Here is a 17,729-nt window from a genome sequence, read left to right as displayed (position 1 = left end):
TACATGCACATAGCCCAAGAGAGGCTAGGACAACCATGTTTGTGCAAATTTCTTCACTATTCGGGTGTTTCATGTACGACCTACTTGTGTTGAGACCCGACCTAGCAGCTGCAGTGAGAGCATTTGTAGTGGGGATAGTCAGTCGTACGGTGGTTGACACTAGCATGACGCTTAGTGGAGCTTTGTAGACCATATAGAGTTGTCTGCGGGATTTACATGTAGGCTCTATCATGGGTACACACACTCGCCTACCACCAGAGCCGATACGACTGTGTGTAGATCTACAGAGTGAGCCAGTGGGAATAGGTTCAGAGAGTCTCACCTAGTTTCTTGTACATACTAGTAGTTTAGCTAGTAGGTCTCACTTATCGGTGCATTGCCTTTAAGTGGGAGATTGTTGGGGTAAAGGCGCTACGCCTTTACCCGGGGCCGGACATCTGGTGTATGGCCGCCTGTCCACTGTGTATACACAATTCCTTATTCTTTCTATACATAATAATAAGGAGCACCTCACTCACTTGACTTAGTTCTTGAGACTTCTCCACCCACACGGTCTCTTGCTTCTCTCCATCCCCGTATGCACCGCATTGCGCACACACGCATCCATGCACACGCGCATGCACAGGATGTCCTATGTGTTGCTTCTCTGTTCATTGCCTCCATTGAAGTGGTCTCATTTGCATGCTCTCAACCAAATAAACTCTTTTGTTGTGTTCTCATAATAGAGTTGATAGAAATGTTGGAGAGAGAGAGAGAGAGAGAGAGAGAGTATTACTACTGTGTGTACCATTGTTGAGACATTAAGGTGGCCCTTTCCATTTTAGGCTTGTGAAAAACACTCATCATAATCAAATTTTGGCTTGATGTCTGCCCATTTTAGGCTTGCAAACGGCACTCGTCATAATCGCTACATAGATGCTGGCCATGGTAGAGTTCTTCATCTACTAGGTTATTTTTCAAGGTCTTGCATTCGAGAATTAGAACACTAGGATGCTGCAATTTGCACTTTTCCACTAGTCAGCACTCTAGTTCTTGGCTGGTTAGCACTTTGTCTCTTGGTTGTTGTTTCTTGAACATTATTCTCCTTTTGTTTTGTGTTGGTTATTTGACCTCAGGTTTCTTTTTAGTAAGAGAGGGAGAACTATATATATATATATATATATATATATATATATATATATATATATATATATATATATATATATATATATATATATATATAGAGAGAGAGAGAGAGAGAGAGAGAGAGAGAGATAAATTTTGTGAATTTCATGGATAGGGAGATGGACTTGCAAACCACTGACAAGTACTCCCAAATGTCCCAAGACAATCACTTCACTCTTGTGTTTTTCCAATACACCCAAAGCTCATATTCCCCCCCTTTGGTCCATGGAAGCTTTCCTATGTCACCTTTTGGTGGGTCTCCACTTGGCTTTAGGCCATTCCATCCATTAAAACCTAAAACCCAGCATGTAGCTCGATGATCAGCTCTTTCATTTCAACCACAAGTGGAGGTGGTAGTCACACCAACGACAATGGTAGACAAGGCTACCAATATGGGCATGGACTTTCCAGTGGTTGATGAGGTGATAAGAGCATCAGCAATTGAGTGTTTATCTACTCACAATTGCAAAATCTCTTTTTTTTAATGTTTAGGAGTAGCTTTAGGTAGATGATTTGATCTTAATCTAGAGTTGTCCATCAATGAACGTTTCCTTGAATTGTTTATTTGCATTGAAATCTTGAAAAGAAGTTGATTCTTAGTCGAAACGGTGCAAAAACAAAGTTCACAAAAAGGTTTTGCATGACTGAGGGTTGCTGAGAACTTAAGAAGACATCTGGGAGGGTTTTGCACATAAAAAGCACAAGTCTACAAGTTTAGACATTATGCGTGTATAATGTCTCAAGGGCTAAAAAGAGACCAAAATTGTGAAAACTGGTTGTACCAGTGCGACCTTATACCCTAGTGACACCTTTGATGGTAATTTTGGCATAGATTTGGGGATGGTAGTTCTAAGCTTGATTGCAAGATTTCACATCATTTGGGCAACCAACCTGACAATTAAAGAGAATTTTGTAAATTCTAGTCAATAACAAAGAAAATTGCTGAATTGGTGTAAAATTGACATCAAAACCTGATTTTGAGCACATATACTTGGTATGCTCATAGAGGAGAACCTTGGGCAGAAACAGAAGTCTAGTCTGAAGAAAAAGACATCATACGCGTATGATGTGTTTTGGCCCAGATTAGACTCAAATAGTACAAGTAAGTGTTCCCTAGTGTCCTAAAGCATTTAAGGAGTCCATAGACTAAATTTCATTTGCATTTGGCTCAAATTCTGAGCTAGAAAAGGCTAAGAAACAATCCAGACATTCTGCACACCCAATTTGGCTGTAACTTGCACAAAATTGGTTTAAATTCAAGTCAAAAATTAGATGTGAGTTCCTTAAGTGTTGAACAACCTCTGGAGCAATTTTGAGCAAAAAGACATCATACACATGTGATGTGTTTTTTATGATTTTGAACTTCTAACTATATAGGGTGTATGAGCACACCACTCCTCTAAGCACAAACTTGCAAGAACTTCTTCATTCTGGGCAAAAAGACATTATACGTGTATGATGTCTTTTTTACCCTATTGACTCCAAAACCTAAATTTGTGCATACCCTAGTATTCTAAAGGACCTTAGAAGCCAATAGTCGAGATTTCATGAAATTGGAGCATATTTGGGCCAGTAAGTGCCAAAGAATAAAAATTGGGCCAGAGTGAGACTTGAACTGGCACAAAATTGGTTCAAATCCAACTTCAAAAGCTTCTAAGAGTTACTTGCATGGTAGAGAATATCTGGAGAAGAAATCTTCTCATTTTTTCCAGACAGACATTATATGCGTATAATGTCTAAGGGCCAAAATTAGAGCTTATTTGATTGGATTGAGCCTGCCAAGGTGTTCCACTTAACTCTAACAACCCATTTTACCAGTCAAACCAGTGTGAAGAACATACATAGGAATTCAACCCTCCCCAAAACAAATTTTGGATGGAAAGTACTCGCATGGTCTTACTAATCTACACTGAATATTACTAAAGTGAGAATCACTGTTTGACAAAGATTTGCAAAGTCTAAAGTTTTGTACAGATAACCATCAAGAAGGTCCATCAAGTCAAAACCAATCAGAAGTACAATCAGTCAACCAATTGGAGAGCTGAAAGAATAGCCAGAATAAGGAACGATTGAACAAACTTTTGAGGTAAAAGGTTTGGATTGATAGTTGTGTATTAAGGAATTGATGTATCTAAGATCAGGAAGAAATCTCCAAAGAGACCAGAGATCACAAGGAGATAAGGTCAGCTTAGTGTCTACAGAGGAGATCGTAACCCAAGCAAGAATAGATCCACTAGCACTAATTATAGAAGACGGAAGTGGGACCGACACCTCTTCAGAGCAATCTATTTACCTCATGGCTTACCAAAACACCACTATTAACCAACCAAGCCAAGTAGTAGGAGGTAGCACCTCTAAGAACCCCACTCGGACAATGAGATTTACAACCCTTTACTTAGAAGGACCAAATGTCCATAGGGCTCTGGTATATGCTGATGAAAGGGGATATAAATGTTGGAATTAGGGTTGCAGGAAAACACACACAGCTGGGAGAAGATGAAGGAAGCTCAAGGCACACAATTGAGAGTGTATTACTTAGTGTGCAATGGAAATATTGATAGCCCTAGAGTGATGGGCGTATATACAATGCATGGGGGGGGAAAGCTCCTAAAGAGGGAAAAAATGACCCGGCGGTCCTAGTGTGTTCACACACATCACTACCACATGTATATGGTAATAAATCCCCCTGGAGTGATGTGGTGAATGAGATCTAGCACATGAGTAAAGGGAAGTGCCATGCCCTGAGGTCATGATCAATCCACAAAGGGGAGTAAGCCCAAAGCTTTGCGGAAAGCTTCGAGCTTCTCACGAGACAATGCCTTTGTGAAAAAATCTGCAAGGTTGTCATGTGTTGGCACATAAGCCAAGCTGATCTCTCCTGCTGAGTGCCTCTCCCTAACATAGTGGTAATCCACCTCAATGTGCTTTCTGCGAGCATGAAAAAATGGGTTCCTCACAACTGCCAATGTGATCTGACTGTTAGTGTAGATAGTGTTGGCAGTGTCCTGTCCAGCTCCCAAATCAGCCTCACAACTAGAAGTGGCCACAGTAGGTTGCTTCTTGCTCAACCATGATATACATGAACTGCAAAGCAGGAAACAAAAACCACTTGTGGACACTTGCGTGTCAAAACAACCATCCCAATCTGAGTCCAAAAAATCATGTAAGTCTAGCGGCAATGATCGCCCCTTGGGATAAAACAAGCCAAGGTGGAAAGTGCCAAGGTAGTTAAAAATCCTCTTGACAACCTGCCAATGCTTAGACCCTGGGCTATGCATAAATCTGCTGACCTGTCAAACTGCAAATTGAATATCCGGCCTCATGTTGCATACATAAATGATGCATCCAACAACAATTTGGTAAAGAGTGACATCTGCAGGATCACCAACATCATGAAGACTCAATTTTAAACCTGTTTCCATGGGAGTGGCAATAGGTTTGCAATCCTCAAGTCCAAACTTACATAGCAATGTCTCTATGTAACTTTTCTAACACAAGGCAATACCACCATCACACTGCTTAAACTGCAAGGCTAAGAGTTGATCTATTGTGTCTAAGTGTTGAGAACTAAAAACACTGATGCAATGGGGCTGATCTGATGCCAGAAACTGCAAAAGGCTAGCAAAGTCTGCAACTAGAAAACGCCAAGGAATCTGTAGCAAAAACGCCAAGGATGTTCTGTTATCTGTTGGAAACGCTAGGCTGGAACTGTAGCAGAAAATGCTATGATGATATGTAGCCAAAACGCTACTGCTCTATTGTTGGCTGGAAAACGCTAGGCCTTGTGCCGGTCTTGCTGAGAAGGTACACTGCAAGTGCTGGAACTTATGCTGCCTCTTCTGTCAGAAAGTGCTAAAGCTAGGATTTCTTATATATTGACTTAGCAAAATTGCCCTACCCAGTTTTCCAACTGTTGGAATTAGGGTTGCAGGAAAACTCACACATCTTGGAGAAGACGAAGGAAGCTCAAGGCACACAATCGAGAGTGTATTACTTAGTGTGCAATGGAAAGATAGATAGCCCTAGAGTGATGGGCGTATATACAATGCACAGGGGAAAAACCTCCTAAAGAGGGGAAAAATGCCCCGGCGGTCCTATTGTGTTCACACACATCACTACCACATGTATATTGTAGCAAATCCCCCTTGGAGTGATCCGGTGAATGAGAGCTGGAACACAAGTAAAGGGAAGTGCCATGGCCTGAGGACATGATCAATCCACAAAGGGGAGGAATCCCAAACCCTTGCGGAAAGCTTCGAGCTTCTAATACCTTTGTGAAAAGATCTGCAAGGTTGTCTTGTGTTGGCACATAAGCCAAGCTGACCTCTCCTATTGAGAGCCTCTCCCTGACATAGTGGTAATGCACCTCAATGTGCTTTGTGCGAGCATGAAAAACTGGGTTTCTCGCAACAACTGCCAATGCACTCTGATTGTCAGTGTAGGTAGTGTCCTGTCCAACACCCAAATCAGCCATGAGGTGTTTGCCTATACACACTCAACCATAACTGTGAGGGCTATCCTATACTCAGTCTCACAACTAGAAGTGGCCACAGTAGGTTGCTTCTTGCTCAACCATGATATACATGAACTACCAAGCATGAAACAAAAACCACTTGTGGACACTCACGTGTCAAAACAACCATCCCAATTTGAGTCCAAAAAAGCATGTAAGTCTGGCGGCAATGATCCCCCCTTGGGATAAAATAAGCCAAGATGTAAAGTGCCACTAAGGTAGTGGAAATCCTCTTGACAACCTGCCAATGCTTAGACCCTCGGCTATGCATAAATCTGCTGACTTGTGAGACTCCAAATTGAATATCCGGCCTCGTGTTGCATACATAAATGAGGCAGCCAATAGCAGTTTGGTAAAGAGTGACATCAGTAGGATCACTAGCATCCTGCTGATGTCCATGGGAGTGGCAATAGGTTTGCAATCCTCAAGTCCAAACTTACATAGTAATGTCTCTTATGTAACTTTTCTGACACAAGGCAATACCACCATCACACTGCTTAAACTGTATACCCAAGTAATGATGCAACAACCCCAAATCTTTCATCTTGAAAGTAGCATTCAAATTAGCCTTAAATTCAGCAATGTATGCCTCTTTGGGACCAGTGATCAGCAAATCATCCACTTAAAGAACAGCAATGAGAAGACATCACCCTCATGCTTTACATACAATGTGCTTTCTATTGGACTGTTACAAAAGCCTTGTTTGACCAAATGAGTGTCAGCTTTCTCATCCCAAGCAAGAGGAGATTGCTTCAACCCATACAAAGCCTTCTTACATCTGCACACTTTGTTCTCTTGTCCTTTCTTGACAAAACCGCATGCACATAGAAAACACACAGTAGTCATACAACAAGTGGGAGCAAAAGTCTCTTCATAATCTATGCCTTTTTGTTGTGCATAACCCTTTGCAACAAATCGAGCCTTATGGCGATCGATCTCACCATCCGGCTTGAATTTCAACTTGTAAGCCCACTTCATACCAATGGCCTTTTGCCAGGAGGAAAATCACATAAAGTCCACGTGTCATTTTCTATAAGTGCATCATATTTTGATTGCATGGCAGCCATCCAATTTTTTGAATTCTATGCTTCATCAAAAGATAGAGGTTCCTCAACATCATGTAAGCTACACACAGCCAAAGCATAACAATATGATGCATAAGATGCATGGCTAGAGCCTGAATGAGTACGACTAGACAAAGGTGCATCCAATTTACTGTCACGCAATGTATGCACTAGCCATTTTGGCATACCTCTAGCCTGCTCATTTTTATCCCTTTCATTATCAAGTACATCATGTACATTTGCATCAGTAATAGGCTGATATGTAACATTTTCAAAAAACCCCATAGGCTGTACATTTGCCTCACAAGAGGTTACATTTGAACTTCCACCACTGAAAAGAGGCAACAAAGTGTCATAAATGTCCCGTGAGCTTACATTACTGTCTCTAGTACATGACAGCAAGGGCTGAACAGAATCTTCCACAAACACTACATCTCGTGAAACCAAAATATGCTTTATCTGCGGATGATACAACCTGTAACATTTTCTTTCAGCACTATAACCAACAAAAATACATTTGATAGCCTTATCATCCAATTTTCTACACTGTGTTTGTGGCACAAAAGTATATGCCAAACGGCCAAAAACATGCATGTGCTCAATAGAAGTCTTTCTATCATGCCACGCTTCATATGGAGTAATAGACTGCAAAGCTTTTGTAGGACACCTGTTAAGTACATAAGTGGCACACATGATGGCCTCAAGCCAAAAAGAACGTGGCAAAGCTTGACTTTTGACCATACATCGTGCCATTTTTGTAAGTGACCTATTTTTCCTCTCAGCAACACCATTTTGTTGAGGTGTATAAGGCACTGTACATTGGTGTTTTATCCCACGACTAGCCAAAAATGCATTAAATTCATGAGACATATACTCCCCCCTTGATCGGAACAGAGGGTGCCCATAGTACATTTTGATACATTTTCAGCCATAGCCAGAAATTGTTTGAAGCACATAAAAACTTCGGACTTTGCTTTAAGTGGAAATATATTTGCATAACTGGAGTAATCATCAATGAAAGTCACGAAGTAAAGGTAATTGCCCAAGGACGGAGTTTGCATGGGCCAACAAACATCACTATGCACAAGCTGCAACCTGCATGTGGCCCTAATTGAACCATCCTTTGGAAACTTTGAACATTGCATCTTACCCAAGATACAGCCTTCACAAACATGTTTGACAGGTGCTTCAAGAGGCGGAAAAGAAGCAACCATATCAGATTTCTGCAAATGGAGCAAACTAACAAAATTCAGATGCCCAAAACGTGCATGCCACAATTTTGCATCTGAAACAGCCCTTGAATCTGCAACTTCATTTGCAAAATTTTGTCCACACTTGTCACACAAAGTGAGCTTATACAGCCCATGACACAAAAGGCCAGATGCAACAATTTATCACCAAAACTGAGATCATGAACTGTACATCTGTCATCCACAAATTTGACTACAAGTCCAAGTTTATGAAGTGTAGATATAGACAAAAGATTCTTCTTGATTCCAGGTACATAAAGTGCATCAGCAAGTGTGAAAGAACTGCAGCAGTAAGCACAATCTTTTCAACCCCCTGAACCGGATAAGAGGCATCGTTGGCACAAGTGACTGAATTCCCATGAGGGACAGACTCGAGAGAGGTGAACAATTCACAATGTGAGGTAATGTGCTTTGTAGCACCACTATCAAAATACCACACATGTGAATCTGTAGCAACTGACATCCATGCATCATGGACAACAGGATTAAAGTGCATTCTGCACTAAAAGCTCATTCTACATCAACATCAGCATCACAGTCTCCTTTCACAGAAGACTCAACAATGGTTGCATTTGTAGTGGAACCAGCATTTGCAGTGGAACCACCCTCTTTCTTCTTAGCCTCTTTGGCCTTCAACTTAGGACACTGCTTGATCAAGTGATCATTAGCTTTACAATAATGGCAATGCATCTTCTTTTTGCCCTTATCACCAGAATTTCCAGACAAATTGCTGCCAGCAGAAGCATTAGGAACATGTGATTTTCCACTCGCAGAAGAACCATAAGAAAAGGCTACATTGATGTTACCACCCTTTCTTTGAGAAGCAATAAAAGCATGTTCAATTGCATGCTATCTAGATCTATTTTTTTTGGAAAGCGAATCTTGCAACATCAATGTGCACAATGCATCAAACTTGACAATTTCAGGATTTCCTTGGGTCATCCAAGTACTAGCAAAAATCTGGTAAGGCATCAAGACAGTCCGCACAAGGGAACTGTCTGAAATGACTTCACCTGTAGAAATAAGTTGCTCATTGATATCCTTGACACCAGCAAGGAAAGTGTCCATATCATCTTCCTTGTGCATAATCTTCGACTCCATCTCTTTACGCAACAATGCAATTTTAGCCTCATTGTGACTTGCATAAAGACTAGCTAGAATATCCCAAGCCTGTTTTGCAGATTTTGTTGAACGAATGTGAGGAGTAATGGTGCGCTTCACAAACAACGCAATCAATGCATGAGCATGTGCATCCTTTACATCCCAACGAGCTTGTTCTGTCGTAGGCAAAACAACTCTTACAACAACAATCCGTACAGCAAGACCTGCAACATCCTCAACATCGCCTACATCCTTAGAACTAGGGCGTACATCAATGCCCTGCACGATATTCCAAATGCTCTTTGACACAAGAACATGTTGCATCATGTAAGCCCACATAGGGTAATTGTCCCCATCCAATCTGTCCTCATCAACAAACATCTTGAACACGTCTGTGTTGTTGTCAGCCATGGTAAATACTGCACCTGATGCGCAAACTGCCCAAAAAGAGGAGAAACAAAGCGGGAACACACGTGCTATATAGCACAAACTGTAGAAGACTGTAAGACACCTATTATGCAAAAAACGGCACTAACAAAAATTCTTCACAAAATGACGAAAAAGGTTGAAATGAACTCAAATAAAAAATCTGAGCAGACCTAGCTCTATGAGGTATCCCAAAATTTTTGTCGACCTGTGAACGCTCGCCAAAGCTCACTGAATCGAAGAAAGTGAGCAGGCGTGTGCTGGAGCTGCTGGCGACTAAGCTCGGGAGGCCACAACCTGCTCTGATACTAATTGTTGGAATTAGGATTGCAGGAAAACACACACAGCTTGGAGAAGACGAAGGAAGCTCAAGGCACACAATTGAGAGTGTATTACTTAGTGTGCAATGGAAAGATCGATAGTCCTAGAGTGATGGGCATATATACAATGCACGGGGAAAAAAACCTCCTAAAGAGGGAAAAGATGCCCCGACAGTCCTAGTGTGTTCACACACATCACTACCACATGTATATGGTAACAATAAAGCATATGTATTGAAGAAAAACGAGCTAAAGGAGTGGAAGCCCTTCTGGTGTATGATGATGGGGATAGATTCCGAGATGATGAGGGAATACATTACCTCATTGTCAAGGACCCGGAGAACTATAACAAATACGGGGACAATGTTGTAAAAGGGAAATTGTTTCTGAAATCACCAAAATACCTCCAAGGATAGGCCTACCTAACGCCACCTTGGTGTTTGACAAAAAGGTGACTAAAGTGATGACTAACCAAGGGACGGTAGGAATCTATGAGTACCTGAATGGGAGAGTCAAAACATATTTCTGGTGTCTAGCACCTTAAGCTTTTGAGTTAAGCACTAAAAAGATTTTATACTTGCTCCTATATGAATTAGGTGAAGGAAGTCTCATAATATATGTAGACAAATACGGAAGGGAGTATGTGCCGATAGAGAAAGCGGAGGTAGCTAGATTGATAGTTACTTGCGCAATTCCAATAGATCCAGTGACAAGTCAAGGACTAAACCCTACCCCTAGCAAGTCTACAAATCCCTTTGAGGTAATAGAGGATATAGTTAGATTTCCAACTAGACAAACTAGAGTGGTTGAAACTCCAATTTTTCCTTCATATTTCAACCCAAATCCTGAGACGTTGCAATCTTGGTTGCGACCCACAATAACGAGGGAACAAGAGTACTATAGAGGAGAAGTCCCTATTACAAACGGATCATATGTGACCCCTATAGTCTCACCAATGCCTACTTATTCTTACTCTTATCCCAAAGAGAGCAAGGGACCAATAATGGTCACTATGAAAATCTCCAAGTGTTTACCGCGCTGTTTTATCGTGTTTTGTAAAGAGAAGGTGTAAATTCAATGAGAGAAACAAGAGAGAGGAGGGGTGGCGGGTTTTTTTTTGTGTTTAAAGTATTATCATGACTTTCTTCACTGCTATTACCGTTGTTATTGCCGCGCTCATTACTGTCGTTATATACGCTGCCCAAATTTAGCACCTAAACTTTTAAATTCTGGCTTAACACCCCACCCCCCCCCCCCCCCCCCCTTTCAAATTTTGGTGTTTCCCTCCTCTCAATAAAAATTAAAGAATATTGTATATAATTTCAAATATAAAAAAGATTAGAGAGAGAGAGAGAGAGAGAGAGAGAGAGAGAGAGAGAGAGAGGGGAGAAGGAGGCGGGGGATATAACATTACACTTGGTTACAACTAAAATAATCATTGTCAATTGATTAACACAATTGAGCATATTCTCAAATCTAAAGAGAGGAAGAGGAGGGAGAAAGAGGTGAATGGATTACACGACCAAAAAACTTCATAACTGCAAAATGTTTATGAATCATCTTCCAAAAGATCACTACATGAAGCATCATCCAATTCTAGGCCCATGGCTCCTAAATCAATAAAGAGAGAAACGGAATTGTCATTTGTGGATGCATTGCCAGCTTCATCATCTTCGAGTTCGTCATCCTCCATCTCATCATCTTCATCATCATGACAATCATCCTTGCTAAGACTTGCTACCGCCGAACTTGATTCATCGACCTCCCTCTCCCCTGTTTCCACCTCATCCAAAGTCGGAGGTGGAAGAGGGTCGAAGATAGTCTCCACTTCATTAGTGGAAAAAATGGTTCTCCCCCGAGGTGTTACGGGAATTACGAACCAAAGTTTTGGTTGGGGATTGCTGGGATATAGATGACCTATAAAATAGAAGCTCAAAGTGAGTAACATTGGTATAACTAACGCTACAAGTAAATAAAAATAAAAAAGGTACATGTCACTCACCTGTTCACAATTGCGCGGTAAAACTATTTTGCCATACCTCCCTGTGTGATGCACACTAGAGTCCACCATATAGAGGCCATTCTCATGTCGTCTAGACACATTTGCAAACCACTTACACTCGAAGATGAAGCTATGAAAGGTTCTAAAATTAACCTTTAGTATCCTTCCAATAGTTTCGCAGTACCTGGCTTCATCACCGTCTGTGTCAAAGTTGCCCATGATGGCACAATCCATGGTGGTTCTACGCTCGTCAATGTGGCACGTACGAAAGTGACGACCCTTTGACCACATAGAGTTAAAGGAAAGGCACTACAAAATAGAAAAATATATTAATTTATCAAATACATATTAAATGTAATTTCAAGAAATAGCGAGACAATATGGTTTAGGTATATGAGTGCTCTACCTTTGGTACGCAGCCTTGTGGATACTCCCATTCTTTGTTGGTGATGTCTTCTCCGCGCGGTTTTGCCTCGGTCATTCTCTCATGAATCCACTCTGCACTAATGAGATCTGGGAAACATGCAAGGTGTCTAAGCACAGGGGGTGCCCTTCTTCCTCCATGTGCTTGTTTCCACGCTTCCCTCTCTTGCAAATGCCTGGCCTTTGCCACTGTCCACAAGTCCACCCACTTGGTCATAATCTTTGCATTGAGAATGCAAAAGTTATCGACCACTCGGAATAGATTCATATCCATGTTAAGTAGTTTCCCCTTTCCACTTGTCAAGTGTGAAGTCATCCTTGCATCTTCCTCGTCTGACCACATGCGAGGCATTGAAGGATCAACTTGTGCCAAATACTCTGATATGTAAACAAATGCCTCTTGAACAATCCACCCTTCGGCCATACATGCCTCTGGTTGAGACCGTAGCCACACAAAATCTTTGAGAGTCTTAGAAAACCTCTCTAAGAAGAACATCGATCGTGTGTGCACTACTCCACATATAGCTATCTCCTCCACCAAGTGAACCAAGAGGTGAATTTGACTAAGAAGGACCGATTGAGGAAATGCATCTTCAATGGCACACGCAGTTTTTGTTGCACCCCACGCTGCCCGTCAGACCCCAGATCACACACATTGTTTTCCTTCCTCTCTCATGGCTAGCTCATGAACGACGTCTTCTTATTTTTCCTTATTCCCTGCACGTGTCATGTGCACCCTTTTCCTTCCTCAAAGACCCTCTAGGCATTTACGTAGATTCCTCTAGATAATGCACATCAAAAAAGGTTTGGTACACCTACTCTCTTTTTGTAGTAAATATAAAAGTGATTATAATTTTCTTTTTACTTTCTCTCTCTCTTTTTGTACCAAATGCAAAAGTGAGTAGTTTTTTCTCATGGGTGGGCCCCCCGATAGACATTGTTGCAAGGGAGCATGGAGGTGCCTCAAACTTCGTCTTCGACGGTGTCAACAGCAAACGTGTGGCGTGTGTCCTCGCATCAGGGATTTGCTCCAAGTTTGGAGGATCTGGCTGGCAATGCTGCTCTCTCCTCCATTTTTGGAAAGATAGGCTTGGAGATGGCCTGCTCATGTGCTTTTAGGGGCGAAATCTCGCCCAGTCTAGGCCGGGTTGGTTCCTCCGAGGGTGGCTCAACTAATGTATGGTGCTCTCTATGTGTATGTTTCTTCCAATTTTCTTTGGGTGGCTCCCCTATTAGCCAATGTATATGATGGTTGGGGTCTGTTCATTGTTCTGTGATGGGTCTGTTGTCTAGTCCATGGATCCTGATGGTATCTGTGGCTCGTGCTGAGCATGGATGTTGATGCAAGTTTTTTGGAATTTATTAGACTATCACCCACGTGTTCAGAGTTTTGCAAAAAAGGAAGAGCGAGGGCATGCAAGAGGAGATAAAGAGAGCATGTGGCATGTTTGTGACCTACAACTCTTGGAGTCAAAGACTCACGAGCCACATATCTCGAATAAGGATGTGAAGACAAGAATCGACACACATAGATCACTATGTACTAGGCTTTGAAGGCGGTTTTGCATATACTATGTGTGTGTGTGTGTGTGTGTGTGTGAGAGAGAGAGAGAGAGAGAGAGAGAGAGAGAGAGAGAGAGAGAGAGAGAGAGAATATAAAAGAAAACTATAGACATGGTCCCTAGGAAATGAATATAAAAGAAAACTATAGACATGGTCCCTAGGTGGTGTGCCCCCCTCTGCTTCATCCTTGATGTTGAGGATGGGGTCTTAGTAATGATGAGTAGAGAAGTTGTCAGCTGCTACATATTGGACAACATGGGTCCATGTATAAATATTTGCTCAAATTTTGGTTCGCTCGAAAAATGTCACTCGGTGTATGGTAAGACTCATTATTCCTAAGTTTGATAATGACAAGTAAGCTCGGAAAATAATCCATTGACAAGTTGTCTCAACTAGTGGAGGCTAATATGAACAAAATTAACAAGACACAGATTTTATTTGTGATTTTTTTTTTCTACTAGTGTGGCCGACGGCCTTCGTTTCTCTCTCGCTCTTCCAACTGCGGGTGCTTCAGTCCGTGTCACCGGATCTACAGAGCATGCATGCCGGATCAAACTGTTGAGGCCACGTGTAGAGGGGGGGGGGGGGGGGGGGGGGGATCCCTCTCCCTTTTATAATTGTATAGATTGGAGGGACGGGGACTAGTGTATGTTGTGAAAATATTTTTTCCTTTTGATGGTACAAGGAATCCCAAAGGTTTGAGTACATCCTTCAACTTCATAATGTTATGCCATCTACAAAGATACTTAAGGTGAATAAAGCCTCTCTCAAATTGGACCGGCAACAACCACTAATTTTTCACATTATTATCATAATTTTTATAAGTTTTTATAAATATTTTTCTCTCCACATGACCAATGCTTTAAAGGTAGAGAAGCCATATCAAACACAAATAAAAGTTAGATATAATGCATAAATTCTAGCAAAGCTTCATGCACCATTGAAACAATGACGATGTTTGAACTACTTTCACCCTCTTGTTATAGTGCTCACAAGTATTGAAAATACTCTCAATGTTTTGTGATTTCCTATGTATTATTTTCCCTTGTTTTGCTCGGTTTTTAGGATCGCTCATAAAAACTTGTGCGGGGTTTAGGATTCCTATAGTGTTTTTAGTAAAGGCCACTACTCTTGATTTTTTTTTTCTCCCAAAAACAAAGCCAAATTGAATCCTTGGCCTCCAAATATCTTCAGTTCAAAAATTGTAACGCAGAGGCATGGCTGATGGAGGTGCCCGTGTATAGTCGCCGCAGCAGCTGTTTGGAGGCGCCCATCCGTGTTTTTCAAGCAGGCACTGTTAGGGTTCGCAATTGCACCGCGTTCTTGGGTTCATTTCTATGCTGGAAGTCTACCTTCTCTGATCAAAGGCTCGCTATTGCTTCTGCGCGGAGTGCTCTCTTCCTCCGGGCTATAGATTCTCGGGTCCACTGTAAGGCCAGCCCGGCTCCAAACAGCTCACCTTTTGGTTACGAAGGTAAGCATCCAGAACCTGCCTCTCCTCATCGCTCAGATGCAGCCCTGCTCGCCAGTGAGCGTGCTCGATGCAGCCTTAGCTCAGGGGGTTCTTCAGCTCTTCGGAAGAAGAGCATTGGCAGTAAGGAGCTCGCTTTGAACTCATCAAACAGCAAGGTTGAGGAGAGAACCCTGTCTGGACAACCTCCTGCGGGAAAAGTCCATAGTTCAGGGTTGGGACCTCGGCTGGCGAAGACACAACGTGCACGACCACCTCGAAGGAAGCACAAGCATCAGCTTCTTTCACAAGCTCAGATTGAAGAGGAAAAGGCAAGGAAACAGGTGGAAGTCAAAGAGCGGGTAGCCATGGCCGAAGCCAACGGTTTCAGGCTATCTAAACGCTCGAAGAAAAACCCAGAGGAACTCAGATATGTACTTAAACTCAACCTGTGTTCAAAACATGGAGACCTTCGTGGAGCATTGGAAATATATGATAAAGTGTGCACAGGGGAAATGTTCAAATTGAAGCAACATCAGTACAACATGCTGCTCTATATATGCTCTGGGGCAGCTTCTGGAAGCATTGTCAAGGCCAAAGGTGGTAAAGTCTCAGCTGCTGCTGATACTTTGGAGACAAATAAGCAGTCAGTGAAAGGTTCTGAAGAAAGAATGGAGGAAGCCTTCAAAGAAGAAGGTGAGGATGGGAAAGATCTGGTCGTGGCAACTTTCAGCCAAGAAGAGATGCAACTGGCAGCTAGAAGGGGAACACAGATCTATGAGGACATGCTACGAGCCAAAATTCCTCCTAATGAAGCTACATTCACGGCAGTAGCCAGGCTAGCGGTTGCAAAGGGTGATGGTGATTTGGCTTTTGAAACAGTGAAGAAGATGGCAGCTGCAGGCATGGCTCCCAAGCTTAGAACTTATGGCCCTGCCATTCTGTGCTTTTGTGAACATAATCAGATTGAGAAAGCATTTGAAGTTGATGCTCACATGGCTGCGGCTGGTGTTTTACCTGATGAAAACCTTTTAGAAGCCTTGCTAAGAATCAGCATAGCAGCTGGACTTGAGGCCAAAGTGTACACCCTCCTACAGAGACTAAGGAAAACCGTGAGAGATGTATCACCAACTACTTTGATGACAATAGAGAGGTGGTTCAACAGTGAGACTGCAGCATCTGTTGGCTGTCATAAGTGCGACAGTCCACCGTCAGAGGAGGACATCAGAAAAGCAGCAGAGTCTACAGGTGGAGGGTGGCATGGATTAGGTTGGTTGGGTGAAGGGAAGTGGGTAACAAAGAGAACAACTATTAGCAAAGCAGGAGTGTGCCAGTCTTGTGGTGACACATTGTGTACCATTGATCTCGATCCAGAAGAAACCGAGAAGTTTGCAAAGTCTGTTGCAGAGCTTGCTATGCAAAGAGAACGCAATCCAAATGAATTTGTGACTTTTCAGGTGTGTTCTTTGGTGGAGTGAACTTTCCCTGTCTGGGAAAGTTGGAGCAAGATTCACAAGCTCTAATTGGCATGTTTTTCTTGATATATGAAAACCATGTTAAACTGCCGGATCTAATTGTAATTTGTTCTTCGCTGGCAGCAATGGTTAGAAAAGAATGGACCATTTGAAGCTGTTATAGATGCTGCAAATATTGGAATGTTCAATTCTTCTCTTCGTGGATTTAATTACAGTCAGGTAAGGTTAGTATTGGAATGTTCAATTCTTCTCTTCGTGGATTTAATTATAGTCAGGTAAGGTTAAGTAGAGAATTCAAGTTTTTCCCTCTAAACTTCAGCAAGATACTCTGCTTGTGTGTCTGAATGTCGAGACTTTTAGTGTCCTTGAAGAAGCACAAGTACACTGCCATAATACGATCATCTTCTTGGATACATGCCCACTCCATGTTAGCAGAGAGGACATCTCCGAGCATGCACGATTTAAAGGGGCTAGGAGCCTAGGGTTCCTTGCTTACATTGTTGTGTTTGCGCCTAAGAGCCCACGGTTTCTTTGTAAATGGTTGGCCATTGTCGTGTGTGGGCTTAGGAGCCTAGGGTTTCTTCTTACATGGTTGGCCGTTTTCATGTGCGTGCCTAGGAGCCTAGGGTTTCTTCGCATATAGTGGCCATTGTTGTGTGTGTTCTTAGGGCGTATATCAAGCACATTCACCCTGTCGAGCTATGCCTGTATGCTGTTTAGCACTGATTCCTAAATCCAATCGGGTTTGGGTTGGATGGGATGATGGGCGAGCAAGCTCTTTACGCCGTTGGTTAGATGCTTCCTTGGTTGGGGCACAGGTTATCGGAGCAACCTGCGGGATCCGTTAAGGGGTTGCTGCCCATATGAGAGAGATTGATGAAGCCATTCCACCCTATTGGCATTCCTTCATCGAGGGACAAACTCCTTTACCTTCTCATCAAGGATGGTGGGTGTACTTTGATCTCCTCTTAGGAGCCT

At 42.3% G+C, this 17,729-nt stretch overlaps 1 protein-coding gene across 3 annotated transcripts in view; it reads left to right on the top strand.

The window, feature by feature from the left end:
- Positions 1-15,001: 15,001 nt before the first annotated feature.
- LOC147462054 (proteinaceous RNase P 2-like) overlaps positions 15,002-17,729 on the top strand; it is a 31,778-nt gene continuing 29,050 nt past the window's right edge. For 2 of the 3 annotated variants that reach the window (XM_086509500.1, XM_086509501.1), the window contains exons 1-2: positions 15,002-16,733; positions 16,875-16,970. In XM_086509500.1, coding sequence (XP_086365626.1) covers positions 15,051-16,733; positions 16,875-16,970 — 1,779 coding nt within the window. In that variant the 5' untranslated portion in view covers positions 15,002-15,050. The remainder of the gene's footprint in view (positions 16,734-16,874; positions 16,971-17,729) is intronic. The other variant, XM_086509499.1, reaches the window with a different exon arrangement.

This window comes from Adiantum capillus-veneris, chromosome 3 (assembly GCF_014529385.1).
Source record: "Adiantum capillus-veneris isolate H3 chromosome 3, ASM1452938v2, whole genome shotgun sequence".
Lineage (NCBI taxonomy): Eukaryota > Viridiplantae > Streptophyta > Polypodiopsida > Polypodiales > Pteridaceae > Adiantum > Adiantum capillus-veneris.
This window is presented reverse-complemented; position numbering and strand designations above follow the sequence as displayed.